This window comes from Rhamphochromis sp. 'chilingali' (genome assembly GCF_963969265.1).
Source record: "Rhamphochromis sp. 'chilingali' genome assembly, chromosome: 4".
In the NCBI taxonomy this organism is placed as follows: domain Eukaryota; kingdom Metazoa; phylum Chordata; class Actinopteri; order Cichliformes; family Cichlidae; genus Rhamphochromis; species Rhamphochromis sp. 'chilingali'.
This window is the reverse complement of record NC_137948.1, coordinates 40,961,019-40,977,561: the sequence shown is the minus strand read 5'-3', so window position 1 is coordinate 40,977,561 and position 16,543 is coordinate 40,961,019. Positions and strand designations below refer to the sequence as shown.

The 16,543-nt window shown below is 40.2% G+C and overlaps 1 protein-coding gene across 2 annotated transcripts; it reads left to right on the top strand.

Moving 5' to 3' along the window:
* The first annotated feature begins 391 nt into the window (after positions 1 to 391).
* LOC308396111 (UTP--glucose-1-phosphate uridylyltransferase-like) lies at positions 392 to 16,166 on the top strand. 2 transcript variants are annotated; one of them, XM_080881203.1, is made up of 10 exons: positions 392 to 600; positions 3,260 to 3,375; positions 5,035 to 5,142; positions 9,722 to 9,907; positions 10,044 to 10,177; positions 12,719 to 13,016; positions 13,104 to 13,301; positions 14,232 to 14,474; positions 14,845 to 14,949; positions 15,776 to 16,166. In XM_080881203.1, exons 2-10 carry the CDS (start codon positions 3,277 to 3,279, stop codon positions 15,881 to 15,883), a joined length of 1,479 nt encoding a protein of 492 aa, XP_080737329.1. In that variant the 5' UTR covers positions 392 to 600; positions 3,260 to 3,276; the 3' UTR covers positions 15,884 to 16,166. The 2 variants fall into 2 exon arrangements, with proteins under 2 accessions (XP_080737329.1, XP_080737328.1); XM_080881202.1 differs by lacking the exon at positions 392 to 600 and adding an exon at positions 2,418 to 2,574.
* Positions 16,167 to 16,543: the final 377 nt, after the last annotated feature.

Genomic DNA, 16,543 nt, shown 5'->3' with positions numbered 1-16,543 from the left:
GGCAGTTATACTAAAGCTGTTTTTGTTTTGTTTTTGTAAAATTAAGCTCTGGCCTACAAAAGACAGAGAGACAGATAAATGGATCAATTTAAATATCCACCAGCTCCTTTTAAAAGCATGCATTCCTCCCGTTATAACCATAAATAAATAATATAAAGAAATGGGGCTAAAACCTGCAGCAAACAGCATAAAAGTTTTAGATGTGACAATTTTGGGGGCTTGGGGACGTAAACAGGGTTTTCTTGGTTTTCTTTGTAGAGTTTTGCAGTTTGGTGGATCTATCTGTAGAAAAAGGAAGAAGGGTTAATGGCCAGCAGCTTCGATTGACAGGCGTTTTTAGCCAATCACCACTTGGCACTAAAGGGCGCACCGTTACGTCACTTACCATCCCGGCTCGCGCTGCGCGGAGCTGGTTGTGGCTGCTGTCAGCTACAAGCTAAAGGCAGGATGACGACTTTTCGTGTTGACACCTTTTAATGTTATTTGTTTTTAAATTAAAATGAACTCCCCGGTCTGAGCCCTACTCGATCCCCGTCTGAAGTTGTCCGTGTTGTTCTCGGGTGTGTTTTGAGGCCCTTCCGTTACTTTGACAGTGTTCAGGTGAGTAAGAGCTCAGTGAGAGCTGTGGCTGCTTTGCACGTTGGTCAAAACGAGTGTTTGGAGAAGCGTAAATGAACATTGAAAAGCGCTCAAACACGAAACTGCTTCTGCCCTGTGTGTGCGCGCTGAACAGAAACGTTTCACCACGGTCTTCACACACCCTACAGCCAAATGGACACAACAATCTGCAGCTGATAGCTTTAGTGAATTTTAAGCAAACGTTGCAGTTTTTTCTTTGTGGTGCAATGATACGTGCCTTTACGTTGTGCCAGCTGGAGTGGAATCTCAACCTTTGACCTTTAAACAGCAGCGTAAAGGTCAGGGTAAAGGTCACCATTAAAGCTTGCAGGTGATTTCAGCAACAAACCACTGATAACTTGGGAAACCAACTAAATGGATTATCTGAATGGAAGAAATATAGCAAAACCTCACATTTAAAAAGGTGAATTGATTTTTTTATTAATATTTTATTTTCAGCATAGCGTTTCTACACGTACCAGTTTTCTTTAGAAGCATAAATTATTTCTGTTTGCACACAATAAAATAGAATAACGACAAAAAAGAATTGTCAACAATATTAGCCCCCTGAAAAACTGGACTAGCATGAAGTACAGCTGTGCAATGAAAATGCTTCATCTCTGTAATGCTCAAAGCAAAATTGAGTTTAATGTGAAGGATAACTTCCAACTTACACACAGTATAAAAACTTAAGCAAGGGTTTGTCACTTGAAAAAACATGCTAAAAAAACATTTTAGACTTTTTCTGTACACCGTATAGAAAAAGCCTGACAGAGATGAAAAGTGGATGATTTCAAACATGCTGAAAAGAAAACTAGTGAGAGAAGTGGCTTAAGACTCCAGAACCACTACGAAGACAGCAATGACTGACTTCCCTGTCAGAAATTGTAGTCTTAAAGAAGGTCAATACCAGAACCTTTTACACACCAAGAAAAACTCCACTTCTGCACAAGCGATATGTTCAAGCTCAGGACAACCTGGAGAAAGATTATGCATACTGGAAGGCCATCCTTTGGTCAGATGACATTAAACTGAAGCTCTTATGTTTAGAAAAAGAAACCCAAAGAACACCATCCTCTCAGTGAAACACTGTGTTGGGAGTATTGTGAAAGGAATCATAAAGAAAGGACGTGAAGAAATTTGAAAGAAACCTCAAGCAGCAGAATTAGATCTAGGTTATCGCTGTGTCTTTCAAAACAACAACCCATAACATACATCATCTCTGGTGAAGAACTACATGGCAAAGTCCAAAGTGAATATTATTGACCGACCTGCACATCCCACTGAAAGGCTGTGGCCATCAAATCTACAGAAGCTTGAGAGACTCGTCAAAGTAGAATGATGGGGTGGGAATCCTCAGGAGGTAGATGTGAAGACATGAGTGGGCAACCCCCAACTGTGGGCAACTGCAGAAGGTAAAATAGACGAACAAACAGTTTTAGGGTGGACCTACTCTGTGACTGAGGAAGTTGTTATAGTATGAGCAATCCTGACCTTGGCTTGTCAGCCAGGTCTACCTCAAGCTTTAAGGCCTTTGGATAGTTTTTATTTTTTAATATAAAGTTGACACTAAAAAAAAATCTGAAATCTAGAAATCAGATTTTTACTGTAACGCAGGACATAAAAAGCCAATCTGTATTCTGTTTCTTAAAGAACTGATTAACTGAATGTTTCAACGGTACACAGCGCCTTGTGACAAACCCCCTGGCAGCTTGTGATTGGTGTGTGGGGTTGGGGGCAGGCCTTGAATTAAGCTTGGGGTCAGAGCAGCGGCTCTGTGAGCTTCCTCTGAGCTGAGGATGAGGAGTATGTGTGTTGTTCTCTGACAGCTGCTCACTCTGCTTTTCTTTGGGACCATTGTTCACTGTGAGCTGACATACCTGCCACCAAAAGCTGCCAGCTGCTTCGTTTCTGCTGAGCTCGCCCCCACTGTTAAAATGACTCTGACTGTAGATGGTAAGTTTGCATCTTGGTTGACAGGATGGACTTTCTGAGTGCAAGTCTGTTCCCTCAGACATTCGTGTTGTTAGTGTCAATAGATTTTCTAGTTTTTCCTTAAACTCTCAGTCACCAAGATTACCCGAGGGGTAAAAAAGCGACTTGAAGACTCCAGCACGTCCTCAGACATCCTGAAAGTCAGACTTTAGTATTGACACAAACACTGACATAAAAGCACCTCGTACTGTTTTAAAAGTGAGCTTCTGCTGACTGGTTTGTGTTGCACTAACTTTTTTTTCTTATGTAATTCCGTATGTAATTATTTGTTCCCAAGCTTAATGTGTGACCTAATATTTGATGTATTAAGGATAAAGTACAAGCGTTTAATTCCAGAATTACAATTCCTGTCAAACCTGAGCTTTAAAGGTTTTTTTTTTTAAAGCACTTATAATTTATGTAGCTGACAGAGAAATAAAAGGACAGAGAAATTAGCTAAATGAATATTAAAATATATTCAAAGTTGCAGCTGGCACCTAAGAATGCAGTAAAGAATAAATTCCAATTCACAGATTATAATTGTTCCTTTAACTGTGGCTCTTTTTCTAAAATATATTTGGAAACCAGTAACAGCCTGTGTATTTAATCTTTGAGCAACACATCTACAGTTAAATTAAATGAAGACGACCCATGCGTATGCTTACAGATCTGACTCGGAGAGCAATGACAGAGTTTGAGGAGAAGCTCCGTCAGCAACATGAGGATTCGATGCACCGCGAGCTGGAGGCTCTGCTCACCACAACCAACAAAGCTGAAGCAGAGGTGGGAACGCCTTTGGCTCTGCTGCTCCCTCCAAACATCCCCACAAATGCTCTGAAACTCTGAAAAATCCTCTCAAACATCACAGGACAGGAGTAAACGTGGGATTTTTCTGCATAGGATTATCTCGTGCAGCCCCAGAAAAGCTTTTTTGTAATTTAATACTATTTTTCCCTCTACAGTTTTGTTAATTGAGGTTTCATTTACCTAATTGTAGTTAATATGTGAGAGAAAACATGCATATGTCAAATAAGGTAACACATACCCATTACTTTTACTGCACGCAGACTGGCGACTGGCCATGTGTACGTTTTTTTTGTGTTTGTTCTTCTCATCCTTCGAGCTTTTGTCATCTTCTTTCTTATGGTTTTGTTAAATTAAAACAAAGTTTCTATCACAGGGTCGTCACAGAGTTGGTGCGTAGGTTGTAATGACACAAAGCGCCATCAGCTTTTTTGCCATTAACTGTTTGGTTTTTACTAGTAATTTTCATTTTGTCAGATTTAGCTCTGAAGCGATGTGGTTCTTGAAGGATGCGGTGTTTGCACTGTAGCATAAGACAGCATCTGATTCGCTACTTTTGTTAAATTTGTAATTTTCTGTTACATTCTTGTAGTTTTTGGGAGACACACGAGGTGACAGATGCCATGGACTCATTGATCTGTTATATATGTAGAACAAATGTTTGTACATTATTGCGTACAGAGAGTCCATTACATTCATCTGAGCACGTAGATTTTGTTGGCAGAAATTTGGCCTGACGGGGGAACCTGAGGTGAACAACCCAGAGGTCCTGTAAATGATTCATACCTGCTTCAGTAATCGGCCTCAGACATTATGAAGATTTTAATGTGGTGTAGCTGTCACTCTGAAGGATGAACGAAGACAATGCTGCTCCTTTTCTTTTAACATGCTACAACATTAATTGATAGCTTATAAACCTGTTATGGTGCTAATTTATGAAGCAAGCATATATGAGTAAGTGAAAAAGCAACTTTAGACACGTCTAACCTGTTTTCACAGATGAACTTTGTGTTTGTGTGTGAGGTCTCAAAGTCCAGGGACACTGCGCTTGTGTGAAATGTTTTCAGTTTGTCTTTTAATGAGGTGGTTGTTCGTGGTCGATTATGTTTTTGTGCTGGTTTAAAGCCATTTCACCTCTTGAAACCAGCTGTCTTCATCCAAGTTATGAAGGTTTCATCTGCTATGATCACATAAGAAGTTGAAATTCTAAAGACATCCCTTTGGTCTTGTTCTGCACTAATATACCACAGTATGCACTGTGAATGAAGTCCACTTTGTCCTTGTTATGCTTGTGGGCTACATAAAATATTATTAGGGGTGCACTTTAAGAAACCAGGGTAGACATGTAAACCAACCTGCAGATTAGAGCTTTAATATGATTAGCTGACAAAAACAAAATGTTTGTAAATAAAATCACCTTTGTGTTTTTAGTTTGAAGCTTTTATTGATGTATAGCCAACCTTTCTGGCGTCCGACTGACTGACTGTTTCTAATAAAGCTTATTTTGTATTGATTTATTTAATGTAGGAAGGGTAGTTTGAAAGCCAGTGAAAAATCACTCTAGATAAATGCAACATATAGACGTTAAACATAGATTCCTAATCAGTGAGTTTTGATATTTGACTTCTTTTGTTTCAGATCTCCAGAAAAGATTTTGATGGTTTCAAGAAGCTCTTCCACAGATTCCTGCAAGTCAAAGGGCCTTCAGTGGACTGGGCCAAGATCAGCCGGCCACCGGAGGAGTTGGTGAGCACAAGATAATGTTTCTGGTTAACACGGCTTGAGTTTTGACATTGCAGTGCTCTGTGCTGGTGCTCATATGTGCTTTAAATGTTCCATCTAAAGCGCAAGTACGCAGTGTGATAGTTGCACACCCTCACTCTCTGCGCATCATCTGCACTTGTAGTTTAGTTGGTTACAGTTCTTACTGTCTTGGAATAACTGCGACCACATAATTTCCTCAGGGATTAATAAATTATTCTAGAAGTAAGCTAAATAAAAGTAAGCTAGAATATAACCCATCTGAGGGCAACAGAAATATGTAAGAAAAACCTCACAGTTGGGACCTGCTAACAATCCACAGCTGCTTAAATTGTAAGGGAATAATTACATAATCTACAGATGAGCAAATGTATTTTTCCAAATATTTTCTAACTGCTTCAGTTTATATCTTAAAGCTGTATACATGTTATACAGTATGTGCAGGAGCAGCATCCACTCTTAGATCAACTCCAACCCTGAACAGTCTTTGAAAAGACCTTCTGAAGCTTTTAAATTAAGAATTAAACATTTTTTAAGACTTTTATATGCCCCTAAAAAGCAAACTCACTTACTGCATAGTTCAGCTTAATCATTAATTCAATTCAATTCATGTAGAGATGTCCTGTCCCAAGAGTTTGCAGCCAGTGTGGTGATGGGCTTCATGGCTGCAAACACCATCTACACTGTGCTTTATTCCAAACACCAATTTCTTTCACGTGTTTATTTATCCTTCAGATGAATTGTATTAAAAGTTCAAAGAAATCAACAGGCAACGTTTTAGAAAGGTGAATTCAAAAATGAACATTTTAAAGATGAGTAATCGTATTATTAGAGTACAATGTTTACTTATTAACTTGTAACAGTGAGGCTAGCGCGCACTTACCTAACTCCAGTCTTTATGCTAAGGTTAACATGCACTCTCCTGACTCTCCTACACCACTGTGGCGACGGGTGTCATACTTCAAAAACAAGCTACTGCAACCAGATCTGAGGATAGTGAACGCTCAGGCCAAAGCCAACTGTTTGTCAGCATGGTGACATTTCACACACATGTTCAGTTCCTGCCTACGGTGTTCCCAAAAATATCAGCCAAGTGAAGGTTAGGACTAAGATTAGCCTGACTGCTGGAGCATTTCAGAGTGTCGTGCGGAGCACCCGCACATCTTCCACTCGCACTCCCCTTCTGACCTTAATCACCCTGTGCCTCAAACCACCGCTGTCGTCATGAGCGTGGTTCAGAGAAAATGAGACACTGCGTTCTAAGTTTACTGGTGCAAGACATGCGTAACACTCGCCTTTATATGTACAGCATCGACTTTGTGGGATTTCCATACCTTGGTGATTGAGCATGCATCAAGACAATGTGATGGAGGTTTTAAATCCTTTATTTACACAGTTTTTGACATTGTCCATGAAACCACCCTCACATTTTCATGTGTCAGTTTATTTCAGTCTTCGACTGAATATTTTCCAGAGTTGAAACAAACACTAATATATTTACAGTCATGATGAGCTGTGGATATCTCAAAGGAATATTACAGGAATAATGGATATAATTCATTTTTGCTGTTAAAAACCAAAATCACTGGTGGCCGTGGAGCTGTCCACTTGTTTTCTCAAGCTTTGGCCTCCTGTAGCTCAACAGGCAGAGCAGGTTCTCTATTAATCACAAGGTTTGTTGGTCAGTTCCCGGCTGCTGCAGTCTGCATGCCAAATATCCTTGAGCAAGACACTAAACCCAATTTGCTCTCCAATACATCCACAAACATGTGAGGCAAGACTTTACTGAGGTCATAGAGCAAAGGTCATAGATTCCTCTATAGCTGATCACCTGCAGCTGACCGTCTTTGGTCGGCCTCCAAGCTCACACCATTCCAGTAGATCTTTAAAAACCTCAGAACGTCACAAAGCATGAAGAGAAAAGCAATACAAGATGTCCCAGTGTTTGTTACAGTGTGACTTGCTATATATTTAACAGTTGCTCTGTTGTTGGATAGCTGTTTATAGAAGCACGGGCAGAAATCCAGCTTTGATATGGTGTGTAGTGTGACCATAAATACATGTGTCCTTTCTGTGTGTCACACTGTGTCATGAGGTTTGAAAAGTCAGAAGACTGCACTTCCAAAAGTAACTCTGTTCATTCCAGTTACGGGAGGTTATCTGTTTTGGAAAAAGTTACTGTTTAATAATGGAGCCACAAATATCCAAGTAAAACCTTAAAATAGAAAACTCCTCCTGCCCATAACTGTAGACTACAGCTTCACCCAGTATAGACCCAGCAGGCTTTATTCGGCATGCACCATTTGGAAGCTAAAAAACACCACAGAGATTCAAATTGGTTTCCCTACACATTTTTTTATTTAATTCTTACTAGAAATGATATGAATATACATATATACACATTTAGTTTACTTGTCCATGTTCTAATACCCAGCTACACATATATTTGTATCTGGGTATGCATGTTTGTCTGAATATAAAAAGGGTTCAAGTAAATGGTCTTACTGTAGACATTTGTACCACAGAAACATCTCTCTATAAAAATATACATTAACATTATATCACGAATGTGGAAGTGTTATGTTTTTCCTTATTATCTGTAATGGATATATATGCTGTTACAAACATGGTCAATGTTTCAAATAATGAGGTAATACCTGTGAGCGCCAGACTGCTGCTATCACAGTTTCAGACAGTCTTTTATTACTCTTGGTTCTGTGTAATATCTGCAAGCAGATATTCCTAACATGGATTTGATATATTGGGGAACAAGTGAAAATTGTGTCCCCAAAGTTGATCTGGTCGAAGCAGGAAAAATGGGCAAGCGTGAGGATTTGAGAAAGTTTAAAGAGGGGCAAATTGTGACAGCTGGACAACTAGCTCCCAGTCTGCAGTGGTCAGCAGTGTTGGTCAAGTTACTTTAAAATAGTAATTAGTTACTGATTACTTCTCCAAGAAAGGAATCCTGTTACTTTACTGATTACTTATTTTCAAAAGTAATTCGTTACTTTATTGCTTAGTTACTTTTTAAAAACATGATGCACAACCTGAATACGTAATAAAGCAACAGACCTTTCAGGCCAATTCTATTTTTTCTGCATAATCCATCATATAAAATTGAATCAAATGAAAAAGTTTTTTTTAAAACATTTTTTAGGTTTAATCTTTCAACTTTATGCACATTGCATCAAGCAAAAATTAAATTATATGCAACAGTGTTTGACTTGAAGAAATTTGTTTAACAGTTAAACCTATTTTCTTCATATTCCAGCATATAAAATAAAATAAAATATTTTTTGTGTTCACACTCTTTCAAATACATGCAAGTAAAACACAGCAAAAAATAAATAAAATCAAAAACTCATCGGCACCGAGTCCTGTCGCTCTTAAATCTATTGTCACCTGTTTAGCAGGAGTGGGGCGGGTGGAGGTTTGCCCGGTGCTGCAGTGGCCATGTCAGCGGGGGGATCCGGGGGTTTCTCTGTGGATTTCACACTCCCGTGGCAGCGTGCTGGGTGCTCGCTCAATTTGAACTTTACTTTTTGTAGAAAGAAGTTTTCTTCCCTCACAGAGTGAACAGCGGACGCTAATGTTTCTGTTACTTTTTACAGAATCAAACTCAAAGTAATGTCAGTACTTCCGAGCTTTAAGCGCTGCACGATCATACTCTCTCATATTATAATATATATCTCATAATATGTTACTCATACTTGTTGATCTGCACACGTCTGTTGCCACGGACGTCGCACGCTCGTACGTCATTGTCATGAGACACTCTCACAAACAAAATCACGGTGCAGTAACGCAGCGTGCATACGGGAAAGTACAGTAATCGAATTACTTTTTGCAATAGTAATCCCTTACTTTAATCGTTACTTGAGAAAAGTAATCAGATTACAGTAATGCACTACTTTTCATGCGTTACTCCTCATTTCTGGTGGTGACATAGCAGCTTTGTAGTGAACAAACAAATCTAGCACTGATGGGTTTCACTGTGTAACTTGCAGAGCTGTTTGCTGAACCTTATCCGTACCTTATTATATATATCTGTACTATGTAAATAATGTATATTTTTATAGTTTTTTCATTTAAATTATTACAGTACAATATCCTGCACGTCATGGATATATACTTATAAGCACAAACATATGGACTTTTACATTGTTTTTTATATTATTTTTTACTTTTTTACTTTTGTTTCTTCCCCCCCCCCCCCCTTTTTTTTTAGTTTATGTAAAATCCTTTTTAGCATGTCTGCACAGTCGGGGGGAGTACTTTTTTAGCCAGGAAAAACATTTCACTGTATGTTGTACCAGCTATAACTACATGTGACAAATAAATAAAGAATTGAGAATTGCTGTCTGTGCTTATCAGACTAAAGCCTGGTTGTATTGTTGCATAACATCCTGATGACTTACATGTAAAACAAACTGAACTGTTTGTTCAATCTCACCTTGACCTTAACTTGAGCCTCTTCACTGTTTTGTTTTACAGTATTAAAAAAAAGCTCTACTCTTCGTAGACTTTTAACTCCCATCTTACTCATTTGTGGGATTTTGCTCAGATCCAGCCCTATGACAGGATCAAGGCGAGGGGACTACCCGACAACATCGCTGTCAGTCTCAACAAACTTGCTGTGGTCAAACTGAATGGCGGTCTAGGAACCAGCATGGGCTGCAAGGGCCCAAAGAGTCTGATCAGTGTCCGCAATGAGAACACCTTCTTGGACTTGACAGTGAAACAAATTGAGGTAAGAATGCAGAAAAACACTGCACATCTTAACCTCTGATGATCAGGATGAGTCCAGGGTCATGTTTTTGCCTCTGGTGAACTACCTTGAGGCAATTGTTGTTCTAACATGGTGCTAAATGATTGTGTGTTTTCAGCATCTAAACAAAACCTTTAATGCTGACGTGCCGCTTGTACTCATGAACTCCTTCAACACCGACGAGGATACAAAGAAGATCCTGCAGAAATACAAACACCACCAAGTCAAAATCCACACTTTCAATCAGAGCAGGTGCAGTGCGCACACACACACACATACGGAGAGTCTGTGAACAAAATCTGTTAAGTATGAAATAAGTGTAAAAAGCCAGAGGTGATTAAAGAAATGGTTCATTATTTTTTGGGTGGATGGAAACAGAGACAGATGGAAGTTACAGTGGGGCAAAAAAGTATTTAGTCAGCCACCGATTGTGCAAGTTCCTCCACTTAAAATGATGACAGAGGTCAGTAATTTGCACCAGAGGTACACTTCAACTGTGAGAGACAGAATGTGAAAAAAAATCCATGAATCCACATGGTAGGATTTGTAAAGAATTTATTCGTAAATCAGGGTGGAAAATAAGTATTTGGTCACCTCAAACAAGGAAAATCTCTGGCTCTCACAGACCTGTAACGTCTTCTGTAAGAAGCTTTTCTGTCCCCCACTTGTTACCTGTATGAATGGCACCTGTTTGAACTCAATATCTGTATAAAAGACACCTGTCCACAGCCTCAAACAGTCAGACTCCAAACTCCGCCATGGCCAAGACCAAAGAGCTTTCGAAGGACACCAGGAAAAGTATTGTAGACCTGCACCAGACTGGGAAGAGTGAATCTACAATAGGCAAGCAGCTTGGTGTGAAAAAATCAACTGTGGGAGCAATCATCAGAAAATGGAAGACATACAAGACCACTGATAATCTCCCTCGATCTGGGGCTCCACGCAAGATCTCATCCCGTGGGGTCAAAATGATCATGAGAACGGTGAGCAAAGATCCCAGAACCACACGGGGGGACCTGGTGAATGACCTGCAGAGAGCTGGGACCAAAGTAACAAAGGTCACCATCAGTAACACACTACAACGGCAGGGAATCAAATCCCGCAGTGCCAGACGTGTTCCGCTGCTGAAGCCAGTGCATGTCCAGGCCCGTCTGAAGTTTGCCAGAGAGCACATGGATGATACAGCAGAGGATTGGGAGAATGTCATGTGGTCAGATGAAACCAAAGTAGAACTTTTTGGTATAAACTCAACTCGTCGTGTTTGGAGGAAGAAGAATACTGAGTTGCATCCCAAGAACACCATACCTACTGTGAAGCATGGGGGTGGAAACATCATGCTATGGGGCTGTTTTTCTGCCAAGGGGACAGGACGACTGATCCGTGTTAAGGACAGAATGAATGGGGCCATGTATCGTGAGATTTTGAGCCAAAACCTCCTTCCATCAGTGAGAACTTTGAAGATGAAACGAGGCTGGGTCTTCCAACATGACAATGATCCAAAACACACCGCCCGGGCAACAAAGGAGTGGCTCCGTAAGAAGCATTTGAAAGTCCTGGAGTGGCCTAGCCAGTCTCCAGACCTCAACCCCATAGAAAATCTGTGGCGGGAGTTGAAAGTCCGTGTTGCTCGGCGACAGCCCCAAAACATCACTGCTCTCGAGAAGATCTGCATGGAGGAATGGGCCAAAATACCAGCTACTGTGTGTGCAAACCTGGTAAAGACCTATAGTAAACGTTTGACCTCTGTTATTGCCAACAAAGGTTATGTTACAAAGTATTGAGTTGTATTTTTGTTATTGACCAAATACTTATTTTCCACCCTGATTTACGAATAAATTCTTTACAAATCCTACCATGTGGATTCATGGATTTTTTTTTCACATTCTGTCTCTCACAGTTGAAGTGTACCTCTGGTGCAAATTACTGACCTCTGTCATCATTTTAAGTGGGGGAACTTGCACAATCGGTGGCTGACTAAATACTTTTTTGCCCCACTGTACATATGTCATTGTTAAAGTGGTAAGCAGTAAAACTACAACAAGTCCATTAAAAGGAAACCTGGAGCGTTAGCAGTGGACAAATAATCTTTGGTGTGTTCTTAAAAAAACAAAACCTGGAAGGAAGACAATGCTGGATCCATTCAGAACATCCAGACAAGTAAAGACCAGATCACTGTCCATCAGACCTGATGTTAATATTCAGGTCTGCACTGAAAAGAAAACTTCATGAGAACAAACACAGAGGACTCATCAAAAAGTAGAATCCAGTGATTTGACTCCAGAGCGAAACAGTCGGATTAGGCTTTAGGACAACGACTATAAGGAAAAATAAGAAAAGCAAGTTTTTAGAAGACTTGAAATGTCTTTTGATTTGAAGTACACTACATGAACTATAAAGAAGAACAGGCATGTATGCATCAGCATTCACTACTAATTTTTATGATGATGTTAAAAAAACATTTCCAGATTCAAGATTCTGAAGACATATCGAGCTATGCTGTCTTCTCTGATTTGGTAGTAAACAGACAAGTACAAAAGTGCACAAAATATAGAAAAATATAATTTATAAGTCAGTGATTTGAGCATTAAACATTTGTGCGCACAGATTTGTGTGTAGAAACTGTTGGTAAATAAGGGCCATCGTTTACATCTGCTGTCCAAAAATAAAAGTGTCAAAGTTGCTTTGAGGGTAAATTTGTTTTGTCCACCATCTGATTTTCCTTCACTTCTCTTGGAATAGAGAGCTCTTCAGTTCTTTATAGTCTAAATGACGGACTCTTTATTTTCTTAATAGGTATCCGAGGATCAACAAGGAGTCCCTCCTGCCAATTGCTAAGAGCATGGGCACCAGTGGCGAAAATGCTGAGGCCTGGTACCCACCAGGGCACGGAGACATCTATGCCAGCTTCCAAAACTCCGGGCTCCTGGACAAACTCATTGCTGAAGGGAAAGAGTACATCTTTGTTTCCAACATCGACAACCTGGGAGCCACAGTTGACCTGTTCATCCTCAACCATCTGATGAGCCAGCCGGCCGACAAACGCTGCGAGTTCATCATGGAGGTCACAGACAAGACCAGAGCCGACGTCAAGGTATGTTTAGTATCTCCCTCATGGCGATCTGGCCCCGGCTGAACAAAGTGTGGCTCGGCCTGTGCAGCCTGTTTCCCTTCTGTCCAGGGTGGTACTCTGATCCAGTATGAGGATCGTCTGAGGCTGCTGGAGATCGCACAGGTCCCCAAGGCCCATGTTGACGAATTTAAGTCTGTTACCAAGTTCAAGATCTTCAACACCAACAATTTGTGGATCTCTCTGCCTGCCATCAAGAGGTTGCAAGAGAAGAACTCCATGGACCTGGAGATCATCGTCAATCCAAAGGTAATCCTGCGGAAATCTTTTTGTTTAACATTATGCTGTTAGACTTGTTTGTAGGAGCTACCACTGCAAAAACATTACCACTAACCTCAGCCAAAGGAATCCAGTGTGCCTGACATGAGTGACACTGTGATTCCCTTTTCATGGATAACTTAAAAAAACACCTGCTCATGACTAAGCAACAATTCTCAGATCCTTCTTAAATACAACCATCCAACAAAGAGGTGCCGCTTGGTGTTGGGAGGAAAAAGAGTCGGATGTCAAACTCAAAACTGCATGTAGAACATATACGTTGCTCCTAGAGGCTGCAAAGTTTGTAACTTGTAATGTCAGAAAACTGATATTTAAGAATCAAAGTACCACAAAATACTCAAGGACCTTTAAAAACCTCATAATCACAGTCCTGAGCTTTTGTGTTCTCTGGTGTTGTGATATGAAGCGATATTTTAAAGGTACTTCAAGTAATGAGGCTGTGAAAAGTTTTGGGGGCAGTATTAAAATGTTTTGGGTGTGTGCTGCTTGTCTTTTACTTTTTCTTTTTAACCCTGCTTCCATTTTCTCAAGAGGCTTTATCAGACGAATACTGTTAATATGTCGTCTTAGGATACAAATTGGTGTTATCATACATCCCCGGCCTTATCTTACACAATAGATATTTTTGACATTAGCTCAGAGCAGTTTTTTCTGCACATTTTGTCAATAGATTTGGTTTATTTTGAAAGCTATTTTTGAACTCAGGACTTGTGTAAAGTCCTGAGTTCAAAAAATTTGTTCATTCCACTCCTTATCGTCCACTCATCTTAGTGGGGTACTAAGTGTATTAGTACCACACTAAGATGAGTGGACGATAAGGAGTGGAATGAACAAATTTGATTATGAGCCTGTTGGAACTGTTTTTCCTCCTATTGACTGAAGCGCTCCATCTCTCTGTAGACCCTGGATGGTGGGCTGAATGTCATCCAGCTAGAGACAGCTGTGGGTGCTGCCATCAAAAGCTTTAACAATGCCATGGGTGTGAACGTACCCCGTAGCCGCTTCCTGCCCGTGAAGACATCATCTGACCTGCTGCTGGTGATGTCCAATCTGTACACCCTGGACGCCGGCTCTCTCACCATGAGCAAGAAGAGAGAGTTCCCAACCACGCCTCATGTCAAACTGGGCAGCTCCTTCACAAAGGTCAGCTGCCACCCAGAAAGCATCATCTCCACTCTCGATCCAAGCCTCTCTCAGCTTCTGTACTTTATCATTGGGTGCAATAAGGAATTGACAGGTTTAATCACGTTATATTTCTAATTAAATCTAACTACAAGTTAACTAAAGGAAAAAAAAATCAGTTCTCAGGAAATGGAAAGATAATGTTTTCAGCTACAACATCATGACCTGCTTGCTGCTCAGCGTAGCGAGAAAGTAGGAGCATGTTTCAGTTTAAATGAAGTTTTATTTAAATAAGTCTGAACAGTCATCTGAAGGTGTTTTATGTTATAATGTTAGAGAGCCTAAATAATAAAATCAGGGTTTGGTTGCTTTTTGCTTTGTTGCTCCACAGGTTCAGGAGTTTCTGGCAAGGTTTGAAAACATCCCTGACATGTTGGAGCTTGATCACCTCACTGTGTCTGGAGATGTCACCTTCGGGAAGAACGTCTCTCTCAAAGTAAGCAACCGCTCCAATAACTGAGGCACAGTTGAACAGCGCCACCTACAGGCTTAAATCAAATACTTCTACAGAGCATTATTTCAGCTCTCTGAATTGAATTAACGTCGAGCCTTATTCGGGCCTACAGTACTGTTCCAGAAATTAGAAAGGAATTCCACCTTAACTGAACTTCGTGAGATATTTACAAATATACTTGCCAACAGAAATGTCCTTGGATAGAATTTACAGTATAAAATGTAAATCTTTCCTTGATACCTCTGTTTATTTCAGCCACTCTCAAGAGAAATTCCATTGCAACTATTTTCTGATTTGAATGAGATCATTTCAAGATGTATTTTGCAGGGAAAGAAACTCAGAGTTAAATCTTAAAACACTGCGACTCTCCAAGGAAATGGGGGGAAACGGCCCCACCCGATTTTGAGGATTATTGCTATGCAGACCAGATTAAACATTTCATTTATGTCCCATGTTAGACAGAATAACGAGCAGCTCCTTCACTTTCTAACTTGACTAACCATTGTGAACAAATTGATTGAAATTTAGAGCAAATAGGTAGTGCATACACAGAATGTTTAGTTCACCTTTTAACATGTTTGCTCAAAGAAAGACCAGCTTAAAGATTTTTAGCCAGACTCAACAGTTTTCATGGAGCTTATCCCAGCTGCCACAGGGGCGGGAGGTGGGATACACCCTGGACAGGTCACCAGCCTGTCAGGGCTACTCAACTATATTTTTTAACAATAACCTTTGATTTCGAACAAAGGTTGCAAGAATACGTGACATTTCTGTCAGTTTTTCACTCGTTAATCGTTTTATTCATCAGGGTACTGTCATCATCATAGCCAATCATGGTGACCGGATAGATATTCCTGCTGGAGCCATGCTGGAGAACAAGATTGTTTCAGGAAATCTGCGGATCCTTGACCACTGAGGCCTTCTGGGAAAAATGCTCAAAGCCATTTGGATCTTAAAGATGACTTTTAAGAGATTCTGTTCTTCTGATGAACAGCAGGGTTGTTACAGCTTTTGTTTTAAACAGTTGTGTCAGTGTAAAGTCAGCCTGAAAAGGTCAGAGGTCAAATTCATCGTGCTTCCAAATTTCTCCAGCACTGTGTAGAAGAAATTTGCTGTTACTGCAAGACAATCACTGTAAAGTCTGGCTCACTGTGGTCATCTTTTTTCTTGTGTCAATAAAAAAAGTGCAGTACGGGTCAGCAGAGCTTCCTGTGTTTTGTGGAAACGTCGGACTCATTCTTTATTTGTTTTATGTTTTTTTGTGTACAAGGTGAGATCAGAAAGTTCTGTGAACAGGCCCAGAAAAATGAAAATGATGGCTGATCTCACAGCGCCTCTGTGCTATTCTCAGAGTTGCTGCTACTTCTAATCACTGCTGCATCCCTTTACTCCTGCATCAATGTGTTGGGTTTGCTCAAAAACATACAAAGTCATTTGGATCTTATAGGTAGACAGGAGCATTAAGAGCTGTGACCCCATTAGCATATAAAGTGATTAAACCTGTCAATTCCTTATTGCAGCCAACGATAAAAGATCAGTGAATAATTATGCTCCTGGTCTTGCTCGTCACCTGACA

Bases quoted from the DNA above. Each gene is read 5' to 3' on its own strand.
- LOC308396111 (XM_080881202.1), top strand. The intron at 3,376-5,034 runs GTGGGAACGCCT...CTTTTGTTTCAG, and splicing joins CCAACAAAGCTGAAGCAGAG to ATCTCCAGAAAAGATTTTGA. The intron at 14,950-15,775 runs GTAAGCAACCGC...TTTATTCATCAG, and splicing joins GGAAGAACGTCTCTCTCAAA to GGTACTGTCATCATCATAGC.